At 38.9% G+C, this 27262-nt stretch overlaps 1 protein-coding gene across 1 annotated transcript; it reads left to right on the top strand.

Moving 5' to 3' along the window:
- The first annotated feature begins 3017 nt into the window (after positions 1–3017).
- On the top strand, positions 3018–22342 carry LRIT3 (leucine rich repeat, Ig-like and transmembrane domains 3). Its single transcript, XM_027543839.1, has 4 exons — positions 3018–3415; positions 6086–6558; positions 18422–18727; positions 19632–22342. The coding sequence occupies exons 1-4, from the start codon at positions 3300–3302 to the stop codon at positions 20735–20737; spliced, it is 2001 nt and encodes a 666-aa protein (XP_027399640.1). The 5' UTR covers positions 3018–3299; the 3' UTR covers positions 20738–22342.
- Positions 22343–27262: the final 4920 nt, after the last annotated feature.

Below are 27262 nucleotides of genomic sequence, written 5' to 3'. Positions count from 1 at the left end.
CCCATGAACCGCAGCAGGCCAGGCCTCCCTTTCCATCACCAACTCCCGGAATTTACTCAAACCCATGTCCATTGAGTCGGTGATGCCATCCAACCATCTCATCCTCTGTCATCCCCTTCTCCTCTCACTTTCAATCTTTCCCAGCATCAGGGTCTTTTCAAATGAGTTGGTTTTTTGCATCAGGTGGCCAAAGTATTGGAGTTTCAGGTTCAGCATCAGTCCTTCCAATGAATATTCAGGACTGATTTCCTTTAGGATGGACTGGTTGGATCTCCTTGCAGTCCAAGGGACTCTCAAGAATCTTCTCTAACACCACAGTTCAAAAGCATCAATTCTACCCTTAGGACTTAATTTACTGCTTCGTACATAGTACAAAGCACTGAATTCTTTAAATGCTCAGTAAATACTGAATGAGCAAATGAATTGTGAGGATTCTGCAACTTTCCAGTATTTTATTTTGAGAAAATTCATTTGATGCTGCTGTTTTTGTATGTGTATTATTCATTTTAAATAGTGTTTTCCATAATCTTATTTTTATGAAATTAATTTTCTTTTAAAAAGTTTTTTGATTAAAAGATGATGAATAGAACCATGTCAAAAGAAAATTAAGTGCCTTATATATTTATTACCTAAATCCTTGACTGACTATTTCATTCCATGTTATGTGTATGGAAGTAGTTTTTTAAATATTTAATTTTTATTTTTGGACAGAGCCTAATATATGCTAGCAGACAGGAGAATTGAGCTTCAGATAAGGTTTGATTGCTCATAACTTGGGAAGTTAGCTTGGAGCAAAATAGGTTCTAGAACAAAGATACTAACCTTTACTGAAAAATAAATGTGTTGATCATGAGCCTGCACTGCATAGTGAGGACCTGGGAGCATCGCAGGATGCTTTCTTACCATAGTCTCAGTGCTGCTGTGACCGTGGTGAATTCAAGCATTTTGCCTAAAACACTCTAGGTACTGGACTTTATTTAGTTTGTTTTTGGGGGCTAAGCAGAACGTGGCAATATTGATTAAATTAATTTTATGTCATGCACTTCTATCTTTAAAGCTAAATTTTATAAAACTGAATATTATGCATGATGCTACTGCTAAGTCACTTCAGTCGTGTCTGACTCTGTGCGACCCCATAGACGGCAGCCCACCAGGCTCCCCCGTCCCTGGGATTCTCCAGGCAAGAACACTGGAGTGGGTTGCCATTTCCTTCTCCAATGCATGAAAGTGAAAAGTGAGAGTGAAGTTGCTCAGCCGTATGCAACTCTTAGCGACCCCATGGACTGCAGCCTACCAGGCTCCTCCGTCCGTGGGATTTCCCAGGCAAGAGTACTGGAGTGGGGTGCCATTGCTTCTCCAATTATGCATGCTGGTAGAAAGCAAAAAGTAAAATTTGTAATGTTTAACATGCAAGTAATCTACAGTGTTTTCTAACATCTGATAAGACACTGAAGTATTTTGAACATTATGTGTTTCTTCAAGGTATAGTAGCAATACATCTAAGGAAAAGGGATTTGATGGGCATTTCCTGGCAAATTTAGATATGAGAAACTATTGAAATTTTCTTGACACTTGTTTGATTTTTTTAAATTTAAATTTATTTATTTTAATTGGAGGCTAATTACTTTACAATATTGTATTGGTTTTGCCATACATCAACATGAATCCGCCATGGGTGTACACGTGTTCCCCATCCTGAACCCCCCTCCCACCTCCCTCCCCGTACCATCCCTTTGGGCCATCCCAGTGCACCAGCCCCAAGCATCCTGTATCCTGCATTGAACCTGGACTGGCAATTCATTTCATATATGATATTATACCTGTTTCAATGCCATTCTCCCAAATCATCCCACCCTCTCCCTCTCCCACAGAGTCCAAAAGACTGTTCTATACATCAGTGTCTCTTTTGCTGTCTCACATACAGGGTTATCGTTACCATCTTTCTAAATTCCATATATATGCGTTAGTATACTGTATTGATGTTTTTTTTTCTGGCTTACTTCACTCTGTATAATAGGCTCCAGTTTCATCCACCTCATTAGAACTGATTCAATGTATTCTTTTTAATGGCTTAGTAATACTCCATTGTGTATATATACCATAGCTTTCTTATCCATTCATCTGTTGATGGACATCTAGGTTGCTTCCATGTCCTGGCTATTATAGACAGTGCTGCGATGAACATTGGGGTACACGTGTCTCTTTCAATTCTGGTTTCCTCGGTGTGTATGCCCAGCAGTGGGATTGCTGGGTCATAAGGCAGTTCTATTTCCAGTTTTTTAAGGATTCTCCACACTGTTCTCTATAGTGGCTGTACTAGTTTGCATTCCCACCAACAGTGTAAGAGGGTTCCCTTTTCTCCACACCCTCTCTAGCATTTATTGCTTGTAGACTTTTGGATCGCATCCATTCTGAGTGGCATGAAATGGTATCTCATTGTGGTTTTGATTTTCATTTATCTGATAATGAGTGATGTTGAGCATCTTTTCATGTGTTTGTTAGCCATCTGTATGTCTTCTTTGGAGAAATGTCTATTTAGTTCTTTGGCCCATTTTTTGATTGGATCGTTTATTTTTCTGGAAGCCCAGAGATAAATCCATGCACCTATGGACACCCTATCTTTGACAAAGGAGGCAAGAATATACAATGGATTAAAGACAATCTCTTTAATAAGTGGTGCTGGGAAAACCACTTGTAAAAGAATGAAACTAGAACACTTTCTAACGCCATACACAAAAATAAACTCAAAATGGGTTAAAGATCTAAACGTAAGACCAGAAACTATAAAACTCCTAGAGGAGAACATAGGCAAAACACTGTCCTACATACATCACAGCAGGATCCTCTATGACCCACCTCCCAGAATACTGGAAATAAAAGCAAAAATAAACAAATGGGACCTAATTAAAATTAAAAGCTTCTGCACAACAAAGGAAACTACAAGCAAGGTGAAAAGACAGCCTTCAGAATGGGAGAAAATAATAGCAAATGAAGTGACAAACAACTAATCTCAAAAATATACAAGCAACTCCTGCAGCTCAATTCCAGAAAAATAAACGACCCAATCACTTGTTTGATTTTTACTTCTCTTAGAATGTGTTACTTTGCTGAAAACAGTTTCTAAGTCTAGGCGGATTGATCCCCTGCAAGCTACACTTGAAGGTTAAGTAACTACAGATCTCAGCTAATCCTGTGTAATCTGCTGTTACTAAATGGCCATTTGTATGCCTGGCGCACCAGTTTCTGAATGCTTAGGATTTGGTTTTTACCTTTTGTCCAAATAACCTCTAAAAGGAGCCATGCATCTCTTTGCAAGTCTGTGCATTGCACTGAGCCTATTGGAGAGAGTGAGCTGTTTATGTCCTTCTCAGTGCACCTGTGATTATCACGGCAGAAATGATGGCCTGGGATCAAGGTATGCTTCTCTCCTTGCTTCTCAGTGTTCTAATGATTCGGAGGAAAAGGACTCAAACCAGATGGCTTTGTTTTGAAAACAGAAATCAGAGAGGAGGCTTAATTTAGATAAGCTTTAAGGTACCTGTGTTAATCCTGGTTGCCTACTCCGTTGTTTTCACTTCGAGCAGTTTAACTCCTTCAAAGCCCCTCAAATTGTTTGAGACTCTCAAACACATTGTGTTACTAAAATATTCATTGCACTTGTATTCACACAATGAACCTGGCAGGAGGTCAAACCACTGAAATTTGTGTGGCCAGTTCAACCTGTTTATAGAAAGCAAAAGGGGGCAGGGCTGATCAGAATGTGTGTGACAAGCCCAGATCATTTGCTGCCAGGGTTTTCCCTTTCATTTAGAGGATTATTTATGCCAACTGAATAGACTTTAGGCAGTAGGAAGGACGATCACATGAGTGAAATTAGAGACGTTCATAATCAGAATTTTTCATTTTAAGATGTTAGAGTTTGAAAGAAATGGGTCAGCCTTTTGTGTTGGACACTGTGGGACCTTGCAGAAGTTACTTAACCTCTGTGTTTCTTTAATATATGCTTGTGAAGTGAGAACAACAAGTGTTTAGTTATAATATGCATGAGTCCTTTCAGATAGAAGTTAAATACAAAACAGAACTCTTATTGGCTAAACATAGTAAACGTTTTTTTTTGAGAGAGAATTTTTAACAACAAAGTCAGATTTTTTTGTGTGACTCAGTTGACGTGAACAGTAAGCCTCAAAGTATTTTGTTAAAAGAATCACTCTATTTGTGTCTTACAAATTTATACAAATAACTAATAAGTAACATATTTTTGTATCATTTTTCATGTTATTGTATAAAATTTACTAACTCCTGGTATCTGTTTGAGATATCCACTCAAGGTGGTTACAGACACTGAGAAGAATGTAACAATTTAAGACCTACTTGGCAAAAGATATACTGCAGTTAATGACTCAGATCAGACTACCTTTCAGAAAACAGTCACAGAAGTGTTTCCTTCTTCATGGTGGCCCCATTATTGATGCATTTTATAAAAACCATAGCATGTTATGCCTGACAAGAACTCCAGAAATAATCTAGTTTGGCCACTGTAATTTTTTAAATGAATAAATCATATAGAGCTGAAATGGCTTGCCCGAGATCACAGTGTTGAGTTGTTGCAGTGACTGGCTGACAAAGAGACTGGGTCTTTTAGCTTCCTATTGAGGCTTTCTCCAATACAGTGCACTGGAATGCTGACTTAATGAGGAGAGGCTGGATCATTCTGGTATAAAGTACACTGAAATTTGTGATTCAGAATAGGGATGAAGAGGTATGCTAGAGAATTCCAGTGATGCATAGGCACTTCCCTGAAGAGAGGAGACGAGGCAACTAGCACATTGCTTATGCTGCTTCCTTCTCTTTACATCATGGCCTGGCTTTAAAAATTCACTGTTTTAATGTGATGTGTTTTACTGAATGACTGTTTTATTGACTGTTTACTTCATGTGTAATGTATCATAATTCAGATGATGCTTTATATTAATCATTTTCAGCAATCTGGTGGAGCTGAATATACAATGGGAGATAAATAGGTCTTTTTTTTCAGGTTTAAGTAAATCTAAATTTTCTGATTTTTCATACTTTACACCCACACACAGGCAGGCTTGTTTTCCTATGCCCGTTTTTCTACATGCCACAAACAAGATCATGATGTCATTTGCTCAAGGTCGCTTAAATTGTGAGCAGTTTAAAAAAAAAAAAAACACAACAAAACTTGCAGTTAATTGGTTTATTTCTTAGGCTGAAAGTAATGCATTGGTCACATTATCAAAACAGAGCTTAATTTTAGTCATCCAATATGAATACTTGCCATTTCTTTCCTTCCTTCCCTCCTTTCCTTCTTCCTTTCTCTTGTGCTTGTCTTCATAAGGATCAATTTATAACTTCAATAGGGGATTCTTTTAAAATGGGGCATTTCCTAAAGAAGTTTAGAGTGTCCACTTTAGAGCTGGACAGATGTGGCTTTGAAAGATGGTTGTATAACCACTAGCTCTGTGACTCTGGGAAGTTACCTAATGTTGATGGGCCTCAGTTATTTTATCTATAAAAATGAGATTGATGATAATAATAGCATACACCTACTGAGTGCCAAGAAGGTGTAAACTTTTCCATCCATTTCAATTACTCATGTGAGTACCATGTGGGAAAATGAGTTGAGACTGGTGAAGTGGCTTTCCATGGCCACAACGATGACAGAGCTTAGAGTCAAACCAAGACCAGACTGACTCTAGAGCTGGTACCTTTACCTATTCCCTAATATCAGTTCATTGGGCTGTTGTGATGATTAAAAAGGGGTGGAATGTGATGCATATTGCACATGCCTGACACATAAAAAGCTCAGGTTGAGTCACATGAAAATAATGATATTTAATGGTTTTTAATGTGGCCATAGTTTTTAAAATGGCCATTTCATATGGTTCAATCTAGAAGAAGATGATGAGTATGACAAATTGTTACTGAGCATTCAGCTAGCCTGAATGGATACTTAGTGCAAACCAGTAGGGAATGAAAAATTCAATGCATGGTTCAAATAAGTATTACTTTTTTCAAATGAGCCTCAGGAAACAGATTTCCTTCCGTTGCTTTGTGACACTAGGGCGGTGCTATGTAATGACCTTGATATGAATGAGGTACCTACAAACTTTCCCGTGGACACTGTGAAGCTTCGCATAGAAAGGACCGTTGTCCGTAGGATCCCTGCCGAAGCCTTCTACTACCTGGTGGAGCTCCAGTACCTCTGGCTGACTTACAATTCTGTGGCCAGCCTTGACGTCAGCAGCTTTTACAACCTAAAGCATCTACATGAGTTGCGCTTGGATGGAAATTCTCTGACGGCTTTCCCTTGGACATCTCTGAGGGACATGCCCCGTCTGAGGACCCTGGATTTGCACAATAACAGAATAACCAGTGTGCCAAAGGAGGCAGTCAGGTATCTGAAGAACCTCACCTACTTGGATTTATCAAGCAACAGATTAACCACACTGCCACCAGATTTCCTGGAAAGCTGGTCCCACTTAGTGACAGCATCATCCAGAAGCCTGGACCTTCCACCAAGAAGAATTATTCTCGGTAAGCTCACAGCCTCTGGGCTTTTCAGGTCCAGACAGTTTGTTCTGTGTACCTTCTTCAGTTGTCCAGTATTTTCGCATCTCTCGAATTTGGTGTTTTACTCTGTACTTGCACTTTTGATGGAGTAGTACTTTATCGTTTGACCGAGGTCAGTTTACCGGTCTGCCCTGTGTAAGGTATAATGACTCTTTTGTGTCTGTATGCGTGCACACCATGTGTGTAGTGTATGAGCATGAATGCATCCATGTTTGTGGAATGAGGGCAACAGGTGTTTGTGTGTGCATGTGAGGGGAGGGAAGGAAACTTGCCTCATAGACTGAGACGAATGCTGCTCTTAGAGAACCTGGAGAAGAATGACAAAACCTATCAACTTGCTCTGATTCTCATGAGCACATCAGTGCTCCATACTCTGCCACAACTGACGTTTTGCTCTGATCTCTTTTCAGCCCTTTATCAGGGTCTTCAGGAGTGAGGGAAGGGCATCTACATCTTTATTAAGTAGCAGTGGTTTAGTTGGTTAGGAAGTATAGCTTCCAGATGTGTGTGTATATATGTGAGTCACTCGGTTGTGTCCAAATTGTTGCAACCCCATGGACTGTAGCCCACCAGGCTGCTTTGTCCATGGGATTTTCCAGGCAAGAATACTGAGTGGGTATCCATTCTCTTCCCAGGGGATCTTCCTGACCCAGGGTTCGAACCCAGGTCTCCTGTATTGCAGGCAGGTTCTTTACCATCTGAGCCAACAGGAAAGCCCTGTAGCCTTCATACATTCTTAATTTAAAAAACAAACAAATAAACAAACTAGTCTAAACACCAGTTATTTTACTGACCCTAGATGGGTCTCCTAATGGATTTAATCTCTTAGTTTAGCTGTGTTTAATCTTGTGTATTTTGGTCCTGAATTTGTTTAGATTCTGTGGATATTTATCTTGGATTCTTAACACGTAAGCTCCTTCTAGCAAGCCCTTCTCTTCTTTTTGTCTTCCTACAGTGCTTTGCACACTGCTCTGGTGAATGCCCAGTAAACGTGACTGCCCAGTTGAAGTCAGTGAACTGAGACCCTTCTCGACAGTATCTGTGGGCAGTGAGGCCTTTTCCCACTTTTGTATGAGACACAGACCTGAAGCTTTGACAAAGCAATTTGATTTGCTAAAGCATCTGCCTGCAATGCAGGAGATCCGGGTTCAATCCCTGGGTCGGGAAGATCCCCTGGAGAAGGAAATGGCAACCCACTCCAGTACTCTTGCCTGGAAAATCCCATGGTCGGAGGAGCCTCATAGGCTACAGTCCATGGGGTCACAAAGAGTCCAACATGACTGAGCAATGACACACGTTTTGTTCATGCCATAAGGCTTTTTTGAATTGCACAAGATATGTTCATCATGGCTGCAGAAGAAGTTGTAATTCTCAGAAAAATGAAAGAAATTTTGAGTGTTTGGTCAGTGAAACGACTTATAAGACTTTGGAATGAGAAGCAACTGGATGCTAAGAAATTGTGCCAGAAATTTCTACTGACCAATATCACTTGCTAAATATTTTCTGAAGTAAAGTATAAATGAAAGATAATTTTGATATTTTTTATACAAAGGAAATTACTATGTATTTTATAATAATTGTAAATGGAGTTTAACCTTTAAAAATTTTGAATCACTATATCGTACACCTATATCATATATTGTATCTTAACTACATTTCAGTAAGAAGTGTTTTATTTGGGAAAAAAAATGAAATACTGTGACAGCACTTAAATGGCTTTAGCATTACTTTTGTTGAAATGTATATGCATTTTAGTGCTTATGAAACTAAAAATATTTTCTCGATAAGAACCAAATAGAGAAAAAAAATCACAAAATTTTTCTTGCCCAGCTGTTTCATGTTTTGACCACTATCTATCCTTCAGACATTTTTGTTTATATAATAAGAGAAACATTTTAGGGTGGGTTAGAGAAAAAAATTAGTTTAATTTAGCAATACTTGTGGAGTCCTTAAATGTTAATAAGTATACTGTGATAGGAGCCATGCAAAACCATACTGTAGTACTTAATTACTTTATTCTAGTGACTAATTTGATTCTTATGAGTAACACTAATGGCTAGAAATTTTCATAACTTAAAATTCCATAACATTGGAATTTTATTTTGCTATGTATTTTTAAAAGTTTCTTTGAATGCAATTCCTAATTCTAATAATATTACTCAATGGAGATACAGACTAGAAAATAAAATCCAATTACTAAATGGCTACTAATAGCTCTCTAATGATTAGTTGCTAATATTAATATGAAGAAATAATTTTATAGGACATTAATATTTTCCTTTTTGCTTTCCTTGCCTTTGGAGTCAGATCTACAAAACATCACTTAGACCAAAGTCAGTAAGGTTATCACCTACATTTTCTTCTAGAAATTTTATGGTTTGAAGTCTTATATTCAAGTCTTTAATCCATTTTGAGTTAATTTTTGTGTATAGTGTAAGGTAGCGGTCTGGTGCTGCTACTGCTGCTGCTAAGTTGCTTCAGTCGTGTCCGACCTATGCGACCCCATAGACGCCAGCCCACCAGGCTCCCCCGTCCCTGGGATTCTCCAGGCAGGAACACTGGAGTGGGTTGCCATTTCCTTCTCCAATGCTTGAAAGTGAAAAGTGAAAGTGAAGTCGCTCAGTCGTGTCCAACTCCTAGTGACCCTGTGGACTGCAACCTACCAGGCTCCTCCGTCCATGAGATTTTCCAGGCAAGAGTACTGGAGTGGGGTGCTATTGCCTTCTCCGAGGTAGTGGTTTAGTTTCATTCTTTTTCATGTGGCTGTCCAGCTTTCCTCACACCACTTATTGAAGACTGCCCTTTCTCCTTTTCATGTTCTTTATTCCTTTGTTGTAAATTGTCCACACCTGTGTGGATTTGTTTCTAGGCTCTCGGTTCTATTCCACTGATCTGTGTGCCTGTTTTTGTGCTAGTACTCTACTCTGATTTTTACAGCTTTGTAGTATAATTTGAAGTCAGAAACCATAATATCTCCAGCTTTTTTCTTTCTCAAGATTATTCTGGCTATTTGGGATCCTCTGTGGTCCAATACAAATTTTAGAATTATTTGTTGTAGTTCTGTGAACTATGCCATTGAAATTTTGATTAGATAGCATTGAATATATAGATCACTTTGGGTAATATAGTTATTTTAAAAATATTAATTCTTTCAATCTATGAGCACAGTATATCATTCCACTTATTTTCATCATCCTCAATTTCTTTCATTAGTGTCTTATAGTTTTTAGTGTACAGATTTTCATTTTCTTAGTTAAATTTATTTCCAGGTATTTAATTATTTTTGTTGTAATTATAAATGGGATTGTTTTTCTAATTTTTCTTTCTGATTGCTTGTTGTTAGTGTATAGAAATGCCACAGATTTCTGTATATTGATTTAGTATCATGTGAGTTTATTGAATTCATGGTTCTTTTTTTTGGTGGTTTTTTAGTGTTTTCTTTTTTTTTTCTGGGGAAATGGCTCGTGGTTTAGTGTTTTCTATATATAGTTTCATGTCATCTGCAAATAGTGACAGTTTTGCTTCTTCCTTTTTAGATAGAAGTGCCTTTTATTTCTTTCCTTTTTCTTTGGCTAGTACTTCCAATATAGTGTTGAATCAAAGTGGTGAGACTAAGCATCCTTATCTTGTTTCTAATCTTAGTGGAAAAGCTTTCAGCTTTCCATCCTTGAGTATGGTGTTCACTATGAGTTTGTCATATATGGCTTTTACCATGTTGAGGTACATTCCCTCTATACCCATTTTGTTGAGAGGTTTTTTTTTTTTTTTAAATCATAAATGGATTTTGAATTTTGTCAGATGCTTTTTCTGTATCTATTGAGAGGATCATGTGTTTCATCCTTCAATTTGCTAAATGATACGTTACACTGATTAAATTGTGGATGTTAAACCATCTTTGCATCCTTGGAATAAATCCCACTTGATTATGGTATATGATCCTTTTACTGTATTCTGGGATTTGGTTTGCTAATATTTTATTGAGGAACAGTTCAGATTATTTAAAAACTTACACAAGAATACTTTTAGTATAACATTAAATTTATGTAATTTTACATGATCATGCAATAATGCATGATCATGAGTATTTTACAATTTGCAAAGAAAAAGACTAAAAGTTATACTAATTGATTAACTGTTCTCTTTGACATCTTTCTGCTTTTCTGTATTTTCAAAATGTTCTGCAATTATCATGCATTACTTTTTATAATCATAATAATAAGCAACAAAAGATATTTTGAAACATGTCCAGCCACGTGTGGCAGCTGACCAAAGCAAAGTCATGACTGCTGCGTAACAAAATGGGGAAAGAAGTGCTACCCTCTGCAAAGAAGACTTGTTCATGTGTGTGCATCACACACAGAAAACTCAGTTTTCACATCTGGAAAATGGAGATAACAGGATTTACTCCATCTTGCTAATAGAAATGTAATGAGAATGCAGTTTATGTGACAGTCCTTTAGAAAATAAATTGGACAGTTTCTGAGGCTATGATTTTATTTATTTATTATTTTTTTTAAGTTTGTATTTTTATTAAGCCTCTTTTAAAGACGAAGAAACATGCACAGAAAGGTGAGTACTTTTCACCTTTGATTGTGGCATACAATCAGAATAAAACACGTACACACCGTTAAGCTTCCAATCTTAACCAAGAAACATTTGAGAGTTCTATTCTAAACTAGTATGTCACACTGCCATGAAAACTCAATTAACTCAGTTTAACTGCAAACCATCCAAGTGCACCTTCCCCAAACACACTGATTCTACTGGTCTGCTCTTCATCAGTATTTAGAAACTTCTAGTTCAGAAGCTCGGAATTTCTCATGTCTGGTCCCAGACTAGCAAATCTGAATCCTGTCCATTCTTCCTTGTCTGTTCCCTGAGGCTATGATTTTAGATCAACAATAATCCATAGCAATTGTGACTGAGAAGTGAGTATCTTGGAAAGAAGGACTTCTCTAGTTTGACTTTTTTGTTAGTTTAACTAGAATGTACCTAAGTCTTCCAATTTCATTGTTTAAATATGGTAGTGAGAAGCAGCTCTATTTAGAACTCAAGTGCTTAACTGTAGCAATTATATCTTTCCAGGCGCCCTGTAGAATTTACTTTTGTTCTATTATAATGGGATACATTCTCTTTTCATTTCTTTTTTATTACCCAATGTTTATTGTTGTTAACAGATTCTATTTATAATAGTAATAGTAGCTAGTACTGATGGATGCTAGTCCAAGCCTAGTTCTTATAATTTATGGATATAACTCCTTCTAGTCTCACATTAACCCCATGGTAAGTACTGTTTCATCCCTATTTTATAGATGAAGAAATGAGGCACAAGTTAAAACACTTGCCCAGATTCACTTATTCCATAGTGATGGAGGTAGGGTTTGAATATAAACCATTTGGTTGTAGAACCCTTGCTCTTCCCCACTGCTTTGTAATGCAAGGTATGTAATAATATCAGAGTTATTTTCCTTATATATATTATTTTACTGATCTATTTAAGTCAAATATTTATTTAATAAAAAAGAATTTAGGGAGAGGCTTTTCAGTTACTCCACTTCTCTTCTGTGTGAATAAAAATATCAACCTAATAAAATTGTCCTTTAATATAGTTATAAAAATGTAAAGTAGTGTCCTGCAAATAAGCATTTAAATTAACTATGAAACTAGATTGATTTGCAGTACAGGTAAATTTCCATGACCTCTTTCTCAAGAATAAGAAAATATTTACACAGGCAAAGTCTGTAAGGCCTAACACTGTTTATCTTGGAGGAAAAACTCTGTAGTAGAAGAGTATAAATTGCTTTTTTGTGTCCTTCTTATGGGAACCTAAAGTTGCTTAGTTGTAAAGGGCTCTTCTATTCAGAATGGCTTCCTTGGTGGCTCGGGAGTAAAGAAGCTGCCTGCCAATGCAGGAGATGGTTTTGATCCCTGGGTTGGGGAAATCCCCTGGAGAAGGACATGACAACCCACTCCAGTGTTTTTGCCTGGGAAACCCCATGGACAGAGGAGTCTGGTGGGATACAATCTATGCAGTCATAAAAGAGTCAGACATGATTTAGCAACTAAACAACAAAAAATTCAGAATGGAGTTTGCCAAAGGGCAGTGGTGGCCCTGAGTATTCCCACAGAATTCTGTAAAATGGCATTAATTTAGTTCTACAAATACTTCTGATGCTCTATTGGCTTACCTGCTCTTTCCTTGGCACAGAGGAGACAAATCCATACAATTAAGGCTTACCCTTTGCCAGACATTCATCTGAGGACTGCCTGGCAGTATCTCAGCCTCTAGGACAACCCCATGAGGTGGGTCTGTAATTGTCATCACCTTCTTTTTCCAGCTGGTAAAGAGGCAGAGTCAAGTTTCAACTTCACAGTCCATCTCCAGAGACATCACTTTTATTTTTTAAACTTTAAAAAAATTTTATTTTTAAAAATTTAATTAAAAAAATTTTTTTGGCTGCACTGTATGGCTTATGGGATCTCAGTTCCCTGACCAGCGATTGAGACCAGGCCATGGCAGTGAAAGCTGGGAATCCTAACCACTAGGCAATCAGGGAACTCCTTAAACTATTTTTTAATTTGAGGAATTGAGATATCATATGCATATTGTGAATCTTGTGTACAATTTAGCAAATGATGGTAAACCTATACCTGCACAAAACACACACCCTCATCAAGATACACAGTATTTTCATCACCCTAGAAAGTTTCCCTGTGCCCTGTCTCATCAGTCTTCCCCCACCCCAGAGAACTACTACTTTTATTTCTATGACCATAAGTTAATTTTGCCTATTCTATAATTTCATTTGAGGTGCTTTTGTGCTTGCCTTCTTTCACTCAACATTATATATTTTTTTGAGATGCAACCATGTCATTGCACATCTTGGTAGTTTCTTATTGCTCAGTCTATTCAATTGTATAAGTGTACCAGTTATTCATCTTTTGTCCTGTTGTTGGACAGATGGGCTGTTTCCAGTTTTTACCTTTATTATGAATTAAGCTGCTATTAACATTTTTGTGCAAAGTTTTTGTGGCTATGTTCTCATTTCTGTAGGATAAATTCCTAGGATTGAAATTGTTAAGTCATAGGGTAGCTAGATATATAACTTTTTAAGAAAGAAACTGCCAGTTTTCCAGAGGTTGTACTGTTCTACACTTCCATTAGCACAGTCTGTTTGTTCCACCTCCTCAGCAGCACGTGACATTTCTTTATTATTTTTGTTATTCTTGGGAGTGGTCATGTCAGGCGAGTGGTATTATATTATCATTTTAGTTTGCATTTCCCTGATAAGTAATGGTATTGACCATATACATTTATTTATTGACCATTGATATATTTATAATTTTTAATGTTGTTCATATTTTTATTACTGAGTATGTCTTAATTAATTATATGTATTATGAATATTTTCTCAAGTCTGTGACTTGTCTATTGATTATCTTCATGATGTCTTTTTTTAAAAATTTTCTTCATGATGTCTTTTGTAAGAAAGCTTAAAATTTTGATGACATCTGATTTATCAGTTTTTCGTTTTATTGTTAGTGATGTCTGTGTACCATCTAAGAAATATTTGCATACCTACAGGTCACAGGAAGCCCCCTTGTGGCTCAGAGGGTAAAGAGTCTGCTTGCAATGCAGGAGACCCAGGTTCGATCCCTGGGTTGGGAAGATCCCCTGGAGAGGGAAATGGCAACCCACTCCAGTAATCTTGCCTGGAAAATCCCATGGATAGAGGAGCCTGGCAGGTACAGTCCATGGGGTCACAAAGAGTCGGACACGACGAGCGACTTCACTTTCACTTTCACAGGTCACAGAGATAGTCTTTCTTTGTAGTTTTAACTTTTATATTCAGTTTTTAGCTTTATATTCTTAGCTTTTATGCTTATGACTATGACCCAGCTGAAAACAGTTTTTGAGTGTAGTGTGAGGTAGGGGTTAAGGTCTATTTGTTCCCAAATAGATGTCCAGTAGTTCTAGCACCAGTTGTTAAAAAGGCTTTACTTTACATTTTGAATTGTTAAGTAAAACTGCCTCCACAAAGTTGACTAAAGCATGGTTTTGCCTTCAAGAGCTTATAGTCTACAGAATAGCTTTTGTACTGGAATTTATTGCTGACTTTTCATAAAGAATAGCATATCTGACTACTGTGATGCACAAAAAACATTATCCTTTGAGAAATGGAACAAGGCAAAGTTCATTTACCCCTATCCAAGAGTAGTTTAAAATTAATTAATGCAAATTGCTGGTTGTGGTTGGTGCTTTGCAATGCAGTACAAGTAATAGTTTAACTTTCAGAGAGTTCTTGTATCTTTGTCCCCAGAAGAAAAAAAACACTTGAATATGTTCAGCTCTAGATTACTATTATTATTAAGGCTTTAAAAGTTGTACTCTTAACTTTAGATGTTCATAGCATGAATAAATATTTTATTTTTGAGGGATTTAAAAATAAACATGTCACTTTTAGATGTAATCCTTTGGATTAATTTTTAAAGAATTTTGTTTTACCATTAACACTTTTTTTTTTTTAACAGTTTCAAAGTATAAATGAAACTCTTAATTTTATAGCTCTTGATCTTTCCCTATATAGACAGTTATGCTGTAGACATTGCTGTTTTAACACTTTTTAAAACAGGGTTATTTGTAGCTGCCACCCATACTCTAGATGCTTTTAGGTGGCAAAGAGATAAGTGAGTTATGGTGGAAGAAGCATTAGACTAGGAGGCTCAAACACCTAGGACTTGGGACTCTAAGCTACTTACAATGTCAAGGCAGTAATTTCTTTGTGCCTTAATGTCTTCTGGTATGAAATTGGAAGAATCATCTTAGCTTCCTGAGGTCAGTATAAGACATATATACAGTTGTTAAGAATGAAAGCTTTAAGATCAGGATAGTGAAAGTGAAAATTGTTCAGTTGTGTCTGACTCTTTGCGACCCCATGGACTATACAGTCCATGGAATTCTCCAAGCCAGAATACTGGAGTGGGTAGCCATACCCTCCTCCAGGAGATTTTCCCAACCCAGGGATCCAACGCAGGTCTCCTGCATTGCAGGCAGATTCTTTACCAGCTGAGCCACCAGGGAAGCTCAAGAATACTGGAGTGGGTAGCCTATCCCTTCTCCAGTGGATCTTCCTGACCCAGGAATCAAACCGGGGTCTCCTGCATTGCAGGTGGATTCTTTACCAGCTGAGCTACCAGGTCACCCTAAAGCAGGGTAAAACATAGACGCTTTACAATTTTTGACAAGTGCAGTATTTGTCTCATAGGAAGCAACCAACAACTGCTGTTTTGTATTATTATTTTAACTTTTATTAAAGTATGATTGACTTACAATGTGTTTAATTTCGGCTGCATAGCAAAGTGACTCAGTTATACATGCATCTGTTCTCTTCCATATGCTTTATCACAGGATATTGAACGTAGCTTCCTGTGCTGCACAGTAGGCCCTTGTTGTCTCCCCATCCTGTATGTCATAGTTTGTACCTGCTAAGCCCAAACTCCCAGTCTTTCCCTCGCCTCCTCCACTCCCCCCTTGACAACCACAAGCCTGTTCTCTACATCTTTAAGTCTGTTTTCGTTATTATTTTATAAAGAAAAAAATCTGGCATACAAAGTCAAAGTCTTTTGAAACTATGAGTATTCTACACGTATTATATTATATGACAGAATGAATTTGATATTTATTGGCAGGCTGAGTAGAATTTAAATCAGTATTAGAGAACTGATTATAGATTCATGGGACTAAATGTGAGAAGAAGGTTAAGGTAATTCATCCATGAAAGAAAAGAAATTTCTAATATAGAAGATAGTAGAAATAGTAAGTTTTACCAACACTGGCAGAGAAATATGAACCACTCACAAAGTGCTGTTATAATAAAAATAGGCATAGATAGAAATCTGGAATTTATGAATGGTTAAGTCTTCCGCAATGGTTAGACTTTTTTAAACTTGTGGTTCTGTTTTTTCTTCTTAAAAATCAATACAAATCCACTCCACAACCACAAATCTCTTTGAGATAAATCTTTGCTAGCCTTGGGCTTTTTTTGTAAGGCTGGTATGGGACATCACCCTTAAAATCCTCAAGATTTCTGTCTGATTGAATGCTCTGAAGGCACCATCTTAGATCTTTCTGAGATCCTAGCAACTAATTGGAGAAGGCAATGGCACCCCACTCCAGCACTCTTGCCTGGAAAATCCCATGGACAGAGGAGCCTGGTAGGCTGCAGTCCATGGGGTCGCTAAGAGTCGGACACGATGAGCGATTTCACTTTCACTTTCCACTTTCATGCATTGAAGAAGGAAATGGCAACCCACTCCAGTGTTCTTGCCTGGAGAATCCCAGGGACGGGGGAGCCTGGTGGGCTGCCGTCTATGGGGTCGCACAGAGTCGGACACGACTGAAGCGACTTAGCAACAGCAGCAGTAGCAGCAACTAATTGTATAGAACCACCCACCGGAATTTGACTTTTGCTCTGAGACCCTTTGTTAATTTGAGAATTTTGGAGAGGGTGGTGTAAGAAGCAGTTTTATTGGGTTTAGCTCCTTTACATTTAACGATTCTTCCTTTAGCTGTTGTCTCTCCTTTATATTTTACTATGAGCAGCAAGAAGACACCAGGCAGCAGTGTCAACACCATGTGGAAATATCCTTAGCCAGAACATTCATTTCACTGAGTACATTTTCTACTTTCCGTGTTAACCACCAGTGATAGTGTTGCTAAGCTTTCTGCTGCTTCATAACAAGGGTGTGCCCTTTTGTCTACTTTCCAATAATATTTTTCTCACTTTTCTTTAAGCTTTCGCTGACAGCCTCTTTGAAGGGTACAACACTTTGGCTAACAGTCCTGAAAGCCAAGGCAGATCCTGAAGGCGCTTGCAACTGGAGGCTGTCAGCTAACTGTATTTCCTGCTGCTGATTCTCTCTTGAAGGGGGATTTGAGCAGTGTACCTCCACGGCCACCACATGTGACATTCATGCCAAGCCATGTTCTACCACTTTTTTCCAATCTTGTCACCTAACTTTGCCTATGTCTCACTCTATGCTTTGGTTACACAGAAATTGTACTACCTCAAAGTCACACAAAATATTGACATATTTCAGGTTGAGTTAGGTGCCTCTCAGCACCCTATAATAACATTTATAATAATATAAATACTTTCTGGCACTCTAGAATCTGTCACCATATTTATGACATTCTGTGATACTTGGATTCAGATCTTGACTTTGACACTAATCAGCTACATGACCTTGGTCAAGTTATTTGGTTTCTCTGTGTCTCAGCTTTTTCATTTTTAAAATGGGGGAAATAATATTCTTTTCATAGAACTGTAGGGATTAAATCAAATAATAACAGGTAAGTGCTTAGAACAGAGCCTAGTCTGTAATAAATGTTCAATAACTATTAGCTATGATCATTAAAGGATTCCCAGGTGGCTCAATGGTAAAGAGTCTGCCTGCAATGCAGGAAACCCAAGTTTGATCCCTGGGTTGGGAAGATCCCCTGGAGAAGGAAATGGCAACCCACTCCAGTATTCTTGCCAGGAAAGTCCAATGGACAGAGGAAGCTGGCGGGCTACAGGTCCGTGGGGTCACAGAGGCGGACACAACTGAGTACACACGCACACACACATGATCATTGATGATCTGAACTGACAGGACACGTTGAATTTGGTGGCTGGAGTGCAGGGTAAAACTGACAGGTAACTCTGACCTCTCAAAGTACTTATGTTTTTAGGGCCAGAGTGCAGAAATGCCATCCCACGAGGCTGTGAGTAGACGGATGTCATCAGGAAAAACTTTATCCATCTTTTCCTCCCTTCTGGTCTAGGTCTGCAGGACAACCCATGGTTCTGTGACTGCCACATTTCCAAAATAATGTCATTGTCAAAAGTCGATGACCCTGCAATAGTACTTCTCGATCCGATGATGGTGTGTAGTGAACCGGAACGCCTCACAGGGATTTTGTTTCAGCGGGCTGAACTGGAGCAGTGTGTGAAGCCATCAGTGATGACCTCGGCTACCCAGATCACATCAGCTCTGGGCAGCAATGTCCTGCTGCGGTGTGATGCCACTGGCTACCCCACCCCGCAGCTCACGTGGACCAGACCAGATAACTCGCCAGTCAATTATACAGGTATCTTCTTAATTCAGGCCTTTGAAATAAGGTCTTTACAAATGTGTGACCTTAATCTTGTGTTTTTGTATGGTTTGAGATTGTCTGGCTATTTCAAGTAAAATATCGCTAAGAGTGTTGAATGGAAAAATTTTGAAAGGTACTCTTTACTGATCAATATTTTCCTCCATTTGTCTGATTAACTACATAGATGAAATTAGACAATCTGACTTTTTTTTTCTTAGATGGAAAACAACGTGATTCAGCATTTGGGTGGTTGCAGATAGGCCTCTGTCTTTAACTTTCCTCTATCAGAGGAAAATTTAAAAAAAAGAAACTCATGGTTTACCAGGTTATCTAAATGAAATATACTGTGAAAGAAAGGAACAGAAATTATGACTCCTCCATGCTAGAAAACAATCCATGATGCCTTCTGACTGTGTGGATGGTTGGCATTTTATTACAATGAAAAAATATTTTGAGAAGTATTTAAATAATATCTTGTGATAAACATTTTATAGAATCACATTGGGTTAAAATCAGAAGGGATATCTGAGATCACTTTGTCTTATCCCCTTATTTAAAAAATGTGGAAACAGAGGTCTAAAAACTGATAGCTTGTCTAGAATCACATACTAGTGACGAAAGTTTACTCAGGCCCAAATTTCTTAATTCTCAGCCGCATGTATTTTTAAAATACTATTTCCCATACAAACCTCATGTCACCTGGCATGCCCTGGATTTCCATATAAACCATTTACAGAACCATCACCTGCCTTCAGAGACTTGCAGTGTGCCACTTCTCTCTTCGCTTATGTGAGAGATATACGTGTAGGACCAGAAGTTGTTTACTTTTCAGTTGGCATGTTGCTTGAGTCCTTCCTTTCTTTTTTTCTCACAGAGTATGCATTTTTCTTTATTCCAGTAATTCAGGAATCTCCAGGGGAGGGAGTCAGATGGTCCATTATAAGCTTGACGGGCATTTCTTACATGGATGCTGGGGATTACAAATGTAAGGCCAAAAATTTGGCTGGGATGTCAGAAGCTGTGGTCACTGTGACAGTGGCCGGTGTTGTCACAGCCACCATCTCATCAGATACTTCTGAAAGAAGAACTGGGGATCACCCTGAACAAGAGGTCCAGCCGGGATCTAGAAGCCCTGCATCTCTGCCTGGTTCATCATCGTCTCCCTGGCCTTATTCCTCCTCTTCTTCCACTTTTCCTCCTACTTCACCTTCATCTCCTCCCTCCACTGCTTCCTTCTCCTTGTCTCCTTTCTTCTCCTCCACTGTTTCTTCAGCTACAACTCCAAGCACTAGAATATCCGCAAGCACCACCATGGCTAACCGACAGTCGCTCAGCCCAGATGGGAAAAGAAGTGCTAAAGCAGAGATGGGTGGTGGGAAGCTTCCCCCAGCTAGTGCAAGTAGAAGAGAAGAGTTAGCACTGTTGGATCGAGCCCTGCGGATGGAAGCGAATGCCACAATAGAAAACCTCCAGGTGGTCAGCGAAACAGAAGAAAGCGTGATTTTGACATGGGACACCATTAACACCACCCAGAACTCGGAAGTGACCGTGTTTTATTCCAAATATGGTGAGAAGGACCTGCTGCTGCTTAATGTGAACTCCAGCAAGAACCAAGTCACCATAAACGGCTTGCTGCCTGGTTGGCAGTATATAGCATGTGTCTGTCCAAAGGGAATGCCTCCCCAGAAAGACCAGTGTGTCACCTTTTCTACTGACGGAGCTGCAGAAGGAGATTCTCAAGAGTTTTTCCTGATGGTGCTGAGTGGTGCTGCCTGCGTTGCTGTCTTGCCATTGATTTTTTTCCTGTTGTACAAAGTTTGCAAACTTCAGTGTAAGCCAGACTCCCTCTGGGAAGATGATTTGGCAAAAGAGACTTATATCCAGTTTGAGACGCTGTCCCCCAGGTCTCAAAGTGTAGGGGAACTGTGGACGCGAAGGCCCAGAGCCGAATCAGAGAAACTGCCGCTTTGCTCTAGGTCAAGTGTGGAGTCTCCTGACTACTAAAAGTGAGGGTTCTGGATCGGAGTATTATTGCTAAGGTTTTACAGCTCAGGCACATGTGAGCTCCACAGAATTTCTTTCACAAAAGTAAGGATCTAGGGGTATCGTTGACCCTCCATTTGGATGACTTTTGGACGCTTTTCACATCCTTTATGAAAAAAATCACAGATGGAGTGCTTTTAAGTGTGTTTAAAAAAATCATGAGACTGCTGAACTGAAAAGACAAATAATTTTGATTTTTTTTCTGTAGAAAATGTCCATAGAAATCATTTTTAGGGTAGTGCTAAGTCAGTTAATAATATATTTTAGGATAATGCTTTAGTTCTTAAAAATAAATTCATGTGAAAAGAGTCATAAAAAGTAAACTCTGAATTTTAAAAAGATAGCTTTTGGGGGCAGTGAAGAAAGATTAGTACAACCAGTTAAGCCTTGATGTTCCTTCTTGTTCAAAGTGCTCTATGGCATTTGCTGTGCCCGTTTGCTGCCATTGCCTGGTAGAGTGGAACAGTACATAATTTTGCTTTCACTATGGTTAAATGCAACCCAGTGGACGGGGAGGGCTCCCGCTCTTAGTACCATTATGCATTATAATATAGTATAGTGGTATTCGTATTGAAAGTATGGAAAAAATTTCCCTTGTCCTTAGAAATATGGGTACTAGCAAAAATAAGTTAAAAAGAAAATCATGGCAAATAGTAAGACCATTTTGAGAAGATAGTAACTGTTGCATTCTAATACATCTGCTAACAGACTGTGTGGGGTCTTTTTAAAAAATGTACTCATTTTAAAACAATCTCTTTAATAGTTTTATATTTACACTTCTTTTCCCCTTCCCTCTTTTCTTCTCTCCCTTCCCTCCCCCTACTTCCTTCACTTTTTTTTTTTTTCCTTCTGCTTTGTCAGAAAATATTCATGCAGCCAAAGGACCGTGGCTAAAGAGTTTGTCTTTTGCCATGTTATATTTTGATTACCTGGATAAAGGAATGATCTTTGAAAGTCTTTTAGATCCAAAAAGGATGTCTTAGGATTTTAAAAGAGCAAATTCAGGGGATTGATTTAGTCAAACTCAAGGTTAAAAACATCAGGGAAATTTGATTGGAGTGGGCCACATGATTAATAGGAAAGGGAATTGATAAAATTTAGCTTTTCTAAAGAAATTTTTTAACCATATTTACTAAATATTATATTCTCTACATTGAAGATTTTGGAGTATAGAGCAGATTTATAAAGGTGTCATGAAATATACTGAGAAGCAAGTTCTAAGAAAATATTATATTTTACATAAGAAACAAATAGGCTTTAATGTAACACATTGTGGAAATCATAATAAAAGCAGCCAGAGGATGAAAACCTTCTCATTCCAAATGGCTTTTAGTTAAAAAGAAAAAGAGAAATCTAGTTTCACTGTTATCTGTATTAGAAGATTGGCATGGATGGATGTCCCGCTCAGAACTCCCAAACCTCGCCTTCTCATCTTCTTTTCTGTCCTTTCCAACCTGTTTGACCTTGGTGCTTTCATCACTATGTGCATTGTCTAATGATCTAACAGTTTTAAATTCAGTATTCATTTTTTGGATTTTTTTAAAAATAAAATACCTTTTAAAGACAGTTTTGTGTTCAACTTATGTTACATGATTTATTTTAAATTTAATGATAGCAAAAACGTGCATTTCTTTACTCTAAAAGCATCATGGAATTTCATTGCCATATTTAAAAAGTTCATATAAACAGACTGCCAAAATATTACCACCTTAGAAATAATATAGCTGTGGGCGAATGTTACAGACTGTTGAGCCAAAAGACACCCAAAGTGTACAAAGGCAGGCTATTCGTCAAGAAAAGATACAAGGATCAGTTCAGTTCAGTCACTCAGTCATGTCTGACTCTTTGCGACCCCATGAATCACAGCACGCCAGGCCTCCCTGTCCATCACCAACTCCCGGATTCACCCAAACTCATGTGCATCAAGTTGGTGATGCCATCCAACCATCTCATCCTCTGTCGTCCCCTTCTCCTCCTGCCCCCAATCCGTCCCAGCATCAGGGTCTTTTCCAATGAGTCAGCTCTTCACATGAGGTGGCCAAAGTATTGGAGTTTCAGCTTCAACATCAGTCCTTCCAATGAACACCCAGGACTGGTCTCTTTTAGGATGGACTGGTTGGATCTCCTTGCAGTCCAGAGGACTCTCAAGAGTCTTCTCCAACACCACAGTTCAAAAGCATCGATTCTTCAGCACTCAGCTTTCTTCACTTGGATCATCCTGATGAAATGAATTACTGACTGCTCTCATAATTAAAATCAAGTGCAGCCTGGACTTCATTTTGGCCAGCAAGGAAAAGCTAATTGGTGGTGGAGAGGGGATAGGAATGGCAGGAGAAAGCACCTATGTCATCCTCAACTTGGACTTGGCACGGGAGGTTAGTCACAAGCAACTTGTTACTCATAGTGAGAGCAAATTGTAAATCATCTAGTTTCTAAAAATACATACGTTTGAACGTAGGGTTATCCTGATGATATCATTGCTCTTATGTTCTTACAAGTATGTGCTTCCTTGAGTGGGAGGGGAAGGCTGATATAGCAAGCAGCATGGAATTCCACACAAGCAGCAGCCCGTTTTTCACTATCACTATATGCTGGTGGCTCAGATGGTAAAGAGTGCCTGCAATGCAGGAGACCAGGGTTTGAGCCCTGGGTCGGGAAAATCCCCTGGAGAAGAGCATGGCAACCCACTCCAGTATTCTTGCCTGGAAAATTCCATTGACAGAGGAGCCTGGCAGGCTACAGCCCATGGGGTTGCAAAGTCAGATACAACTGAGCAACTGACATATATGCATTGTGAAGAGCAGTCATAAATGATAAATAGTAATATATCTGGTAATTAAATATGATTACAATATGTTACTTTCAGACAAAATATATTTGAAGTTGTAAAACTCGGGATACATGGTGAGGGAGTGTCACATATGAGGCTGTCATCAGTGATGTGCTGTGACATACAGAACATTGAGAGCACCAAGCAAACTTCACAGTGTCTGGAAAAGCAAACCCTGAAGAGAGAGAGGTGTCTTGGGAAACTTTTGCAAAAAGTTCAAAGAAGAAACTTTTGAGCCAGGGACTTGAATCCAAAAAGGGATTATGGCTAACAAAGAGAGATTTTAAACACAAACACACATACCCACCCACACACACTTCTGCTGAATAATTATGAAATAATTTTAATAAAGTGAGAGAAAGCTTAGGAAAGTTGAATGGTTGTTTAGTAATCTCAAATTTCAAACTGTATGTATAAAAGATATAAACAAGAAAGAGTAGCTAAGATAACTGTAGAAATTAGGAAATCTATTATAAAAATGTTGTAAATTAAGGCCCTAAGGTTAAGGGACAGAGACTTGTGAGTTTCTGTTAGAGACCATTTCATGCTGTTGAAGGCATTTGTGAACACACTTATATAACAGGTGAAGAAACCAAATCTTGAAAAGTATCTTAATAAGATGGCATATTGAAGCTAACAGGGATAAATGTAAATTTTTATGTTTTGATTAGCATAAATATGGATGTTCAAGTAAAAAGCAAAATTCATGACTTCAGTTGATTACAATCATTCAATGAACTGATACAGTTATGTATGCATATGTGTGCTGAGTCCTGTCTGACTCTTTTGAGACCCCATGGATTGTGGCCTGCCAGGCTTCTCTGTCCTTGGAAGTTTCCAGGCAAGAACACTGGAAAGGTGAAAGTGAAAGTCACTCAGTCGTGTCTGACTCTTTGTGACCCCATGGACAGTTCATGGAATTCTCCAGGCCCCAGAGTACTGGAGTGGGTAGCCTTTCCCTTCTCCAGGGTATCTTCTTGACCTGTAAATCGAACTGGGGTCTTCTGCATTGCAGGTGGATTCTTTACCAACTGAGCTATCAGGGAAGCTCAAGAACACTGGAGCTGGTTGGCATTTCCTGCTCCAGGGAATCTTCCTGATCCAGGGATGGAACCCACATCTCCTGCTCTGGCAGGTGGATTCTTTACCACTGCACTGCCTGGGCTTCCCCAAGTTATGTATGGTAACTGCTAAAAATGCTAGCATTAGGTTACTCTAGCGTAGGTAACTGGAGAAGGCAATGGCACCCCATTCCAGTACTGTTGACTGGAAAATCCCATGGATAGAGGAGCCTGGAAGGCTGCAGTCCATGGGGTCGCTAAGAGTCAGACACAACTGAGCAACTTCACTTTCACTTTCACTTTCATGCATTGGAGAAGGAAATGGCAACCCACTCCAGTGTTCTTGCCTGGAGAATCCCAGGGATGGCGGAGCCTGGTGGGCTGCCGTCTGTGGGGTTGCACAGAGTTGGACACGACTGAAGCGACATAGCAGCAGCAGCAGCAGCAGTGTAGGTAACAGATCAAAGAAGGCAAGTGGTCTGTTATCCTCTGCATTAATAGAACATTTCTACACGATCACGTTTAATTTGGGGTGCCAAATTTAAATAATTATGAACCTTGATCACAACTATGGGCTGTCCATTAGAAAGCAACTAAGATCACCCACTCCAGTGTTCTTGCCTGGAGAATCCCATGGACGGAGGAGCCTGGTGGGGTTGGACACGACTGAAGCGACTTAGCAGCAGCAACAAGATCACCAAGCATTTGGAAACTTTATCATTCATGAAAGGGTTCAGGATCTGGAGCACAGACTGTGGGGAGACCAGACTAACTTAGTGCAGCACAAGGTGCTAACTCTTCCCTGGAGGACTATGTTTAGGGCCATCTGCTTGGGTTGTTAAAATGGAGGCTACTAGGTTCTACAAGTAGAAATATGAATTCCGCAGCCTGGGGTCTTGGAAACTGCACTTTGATACTCAACCCAGGGGAATGATGAAGGTGATGTAATGACTTTGAGAAACACTGTTTTGTGCAATGGATATATAAGCAATATTGGGATGACAAAGAAGCAGAACTACTCCACATTAAAAACAAATTTTTTTTTTCTAACAGTCAGAATTAGAAAACAGTGGAGTAAGTCATATTGTCATAATATTACTCAGGACTTTCATAGATATTCCAGAAGTCAGGAATGATGAAAGATACCCTAAAGGACATTGTGGACTAAAAAGTTCAGTCATTTGGGCTGTAGCAGAAAGAAAGGAATATCAATAAAATTGTATCCTTTGGTTTCAGTGGAAGAGAATGCTAATATTTATATTAAGTAGCCTCTTTTGTTTAATTATAATAAAATTTATTTCATGTGTAAACATCTGAGTCTTAATTTGTTTAAATAGTGGAAAAATTAGGCTACAAACTATCGGGTAGGTTTGTGTTGTCCTCTTTTTATGCAATTAATTTCAACTAAGTGGTTGGATGCAGCAGCAGCAGCAGCAGCTAGTCGCTTCAGTCATGTCCGACTCTGTGCAACCCCACAGACGGCAGCCCACCAGGCTCCCCCATCCCTGGGATTCTCCAGGCAAGAACACTGGAGTGGGTTGCCATCTCCTTCTCCAATGCATGAAAGTGAAAAGTGAAAGTGAAGTCGCTCAGTCATTTCCGACTCTTCATGACCCCATGGACTGCAGCTCACCAGGCTCCTCTGTCCATGGTATTCTCCAGGCAAGAGGACTGGAGTGGGGTGCCATTGCCTTCTCCAAAGTGGTTGGATGAGAGTCACTGTAATTTTTCTTTTCCTTGATACAGGTTATAACACAGATGACTCATTCCTTAACTATTCAGAAAAAAAGCCCAATGTTTTTATGAATTAATTTGATGTAATTTATAAACACAGTTAAGTCTTTACATCAAAGCAGCAATTTTTTGATCATTGGCATTATTTTAATATACCATTTATTAAGTGTGCTAGTTGTATTTATCTTAAATAAAAAGTATTTAACACTGTGACAATAGTAAGGAGTTAAATTCTTGAAGTAATTACATAGATAAGCATTGATGCTGGGTTTCTTATCATATTCTCTGTGATTCCTAGGAACTAAGCAAAAAGGGTAAAAGTACAGAAGAATTTTGAAAGGAAGTATCTCAAAAACAAGATAGCAATCTGAGGATAATGGTAGCCACCTGAATCCTCTTATTTTCATGCATTCGCCCCTCAAAAGAATCTATTAGTTTAACTAAAAACTCAAAACCCCTTCATATGACCACATTTTTAGCATTAATAGGAGATAGAGAATACCATGAACTTTGCAGTGCTTGTAAGAGAAATAAACATCAAATTCCAAAGATGTCTTGCCATTGCTGCAAGCCTGGAGAGCAAGAGAAGGAAGAGAAGGAAGGTGAGCGTCAAAGGACACCTTTTAAGAATTATAGATCAGATGTGTGTTTGCTCAGTTGCTTCAGTTGTGTCTGACTCTTTGCGACCCTACAGACTGTAGCCCTCCAGGCTCCGCCGTGCGTGGGATTCTCCAGGAAGAATACTGGAAGGGTTCTCCAGGGGACCTTCCTGACCCAGGGATCAAATGTCTCTTGTCTCCTGCATTGGCAGGTGGGTTCTTTACCACTAACACCACTTGGAAAGCCTATAGATCACATAGT

Source organism: Bos indicus x Bos taurus, chromosome 6 (genome assembly GCF_003369695.1).
Source record: "Bos indicus x Bos taurus breed Angus x Brahman F1 hybrid chromosome 6, Bos_hybrid_MaternalHap_v2.0, whole genome shotgun sequence".
NCBI lineage: Eukaryota > Metazoa > Chordata > Mammalia > Artiodactyla > Bovidae > Bos > Bos indicus x Bos taurus.
This window is presented reverse-complemented; position numbering and strand designations above follow the sequence as displayed.

Bases quoted from the DNA above. Each gene is read 5' to 3' on its own strand.
- LRIT3 (XM_027543839.1), top strand. From the start codon at position 3,300: ATGCATCTCTTTGCAAGTCTGTGCATTGCACTGAGCCTATTGGAGAGA. The intron at 3,416-6,085 runs GTATGCTTCTCT...TTGTGACACTAG, and splicing joins AATGATGGCCTGGGATCAAG to GGCGGTGCTATGTAATGACC. The intron at 18,728-19,631 runs GTATCTTCTTAA...TCTTTATTCCAG, and splicing joins CTCGCCAGTCAATTATACAG to TAATTCAGGAATCTCCAGGG.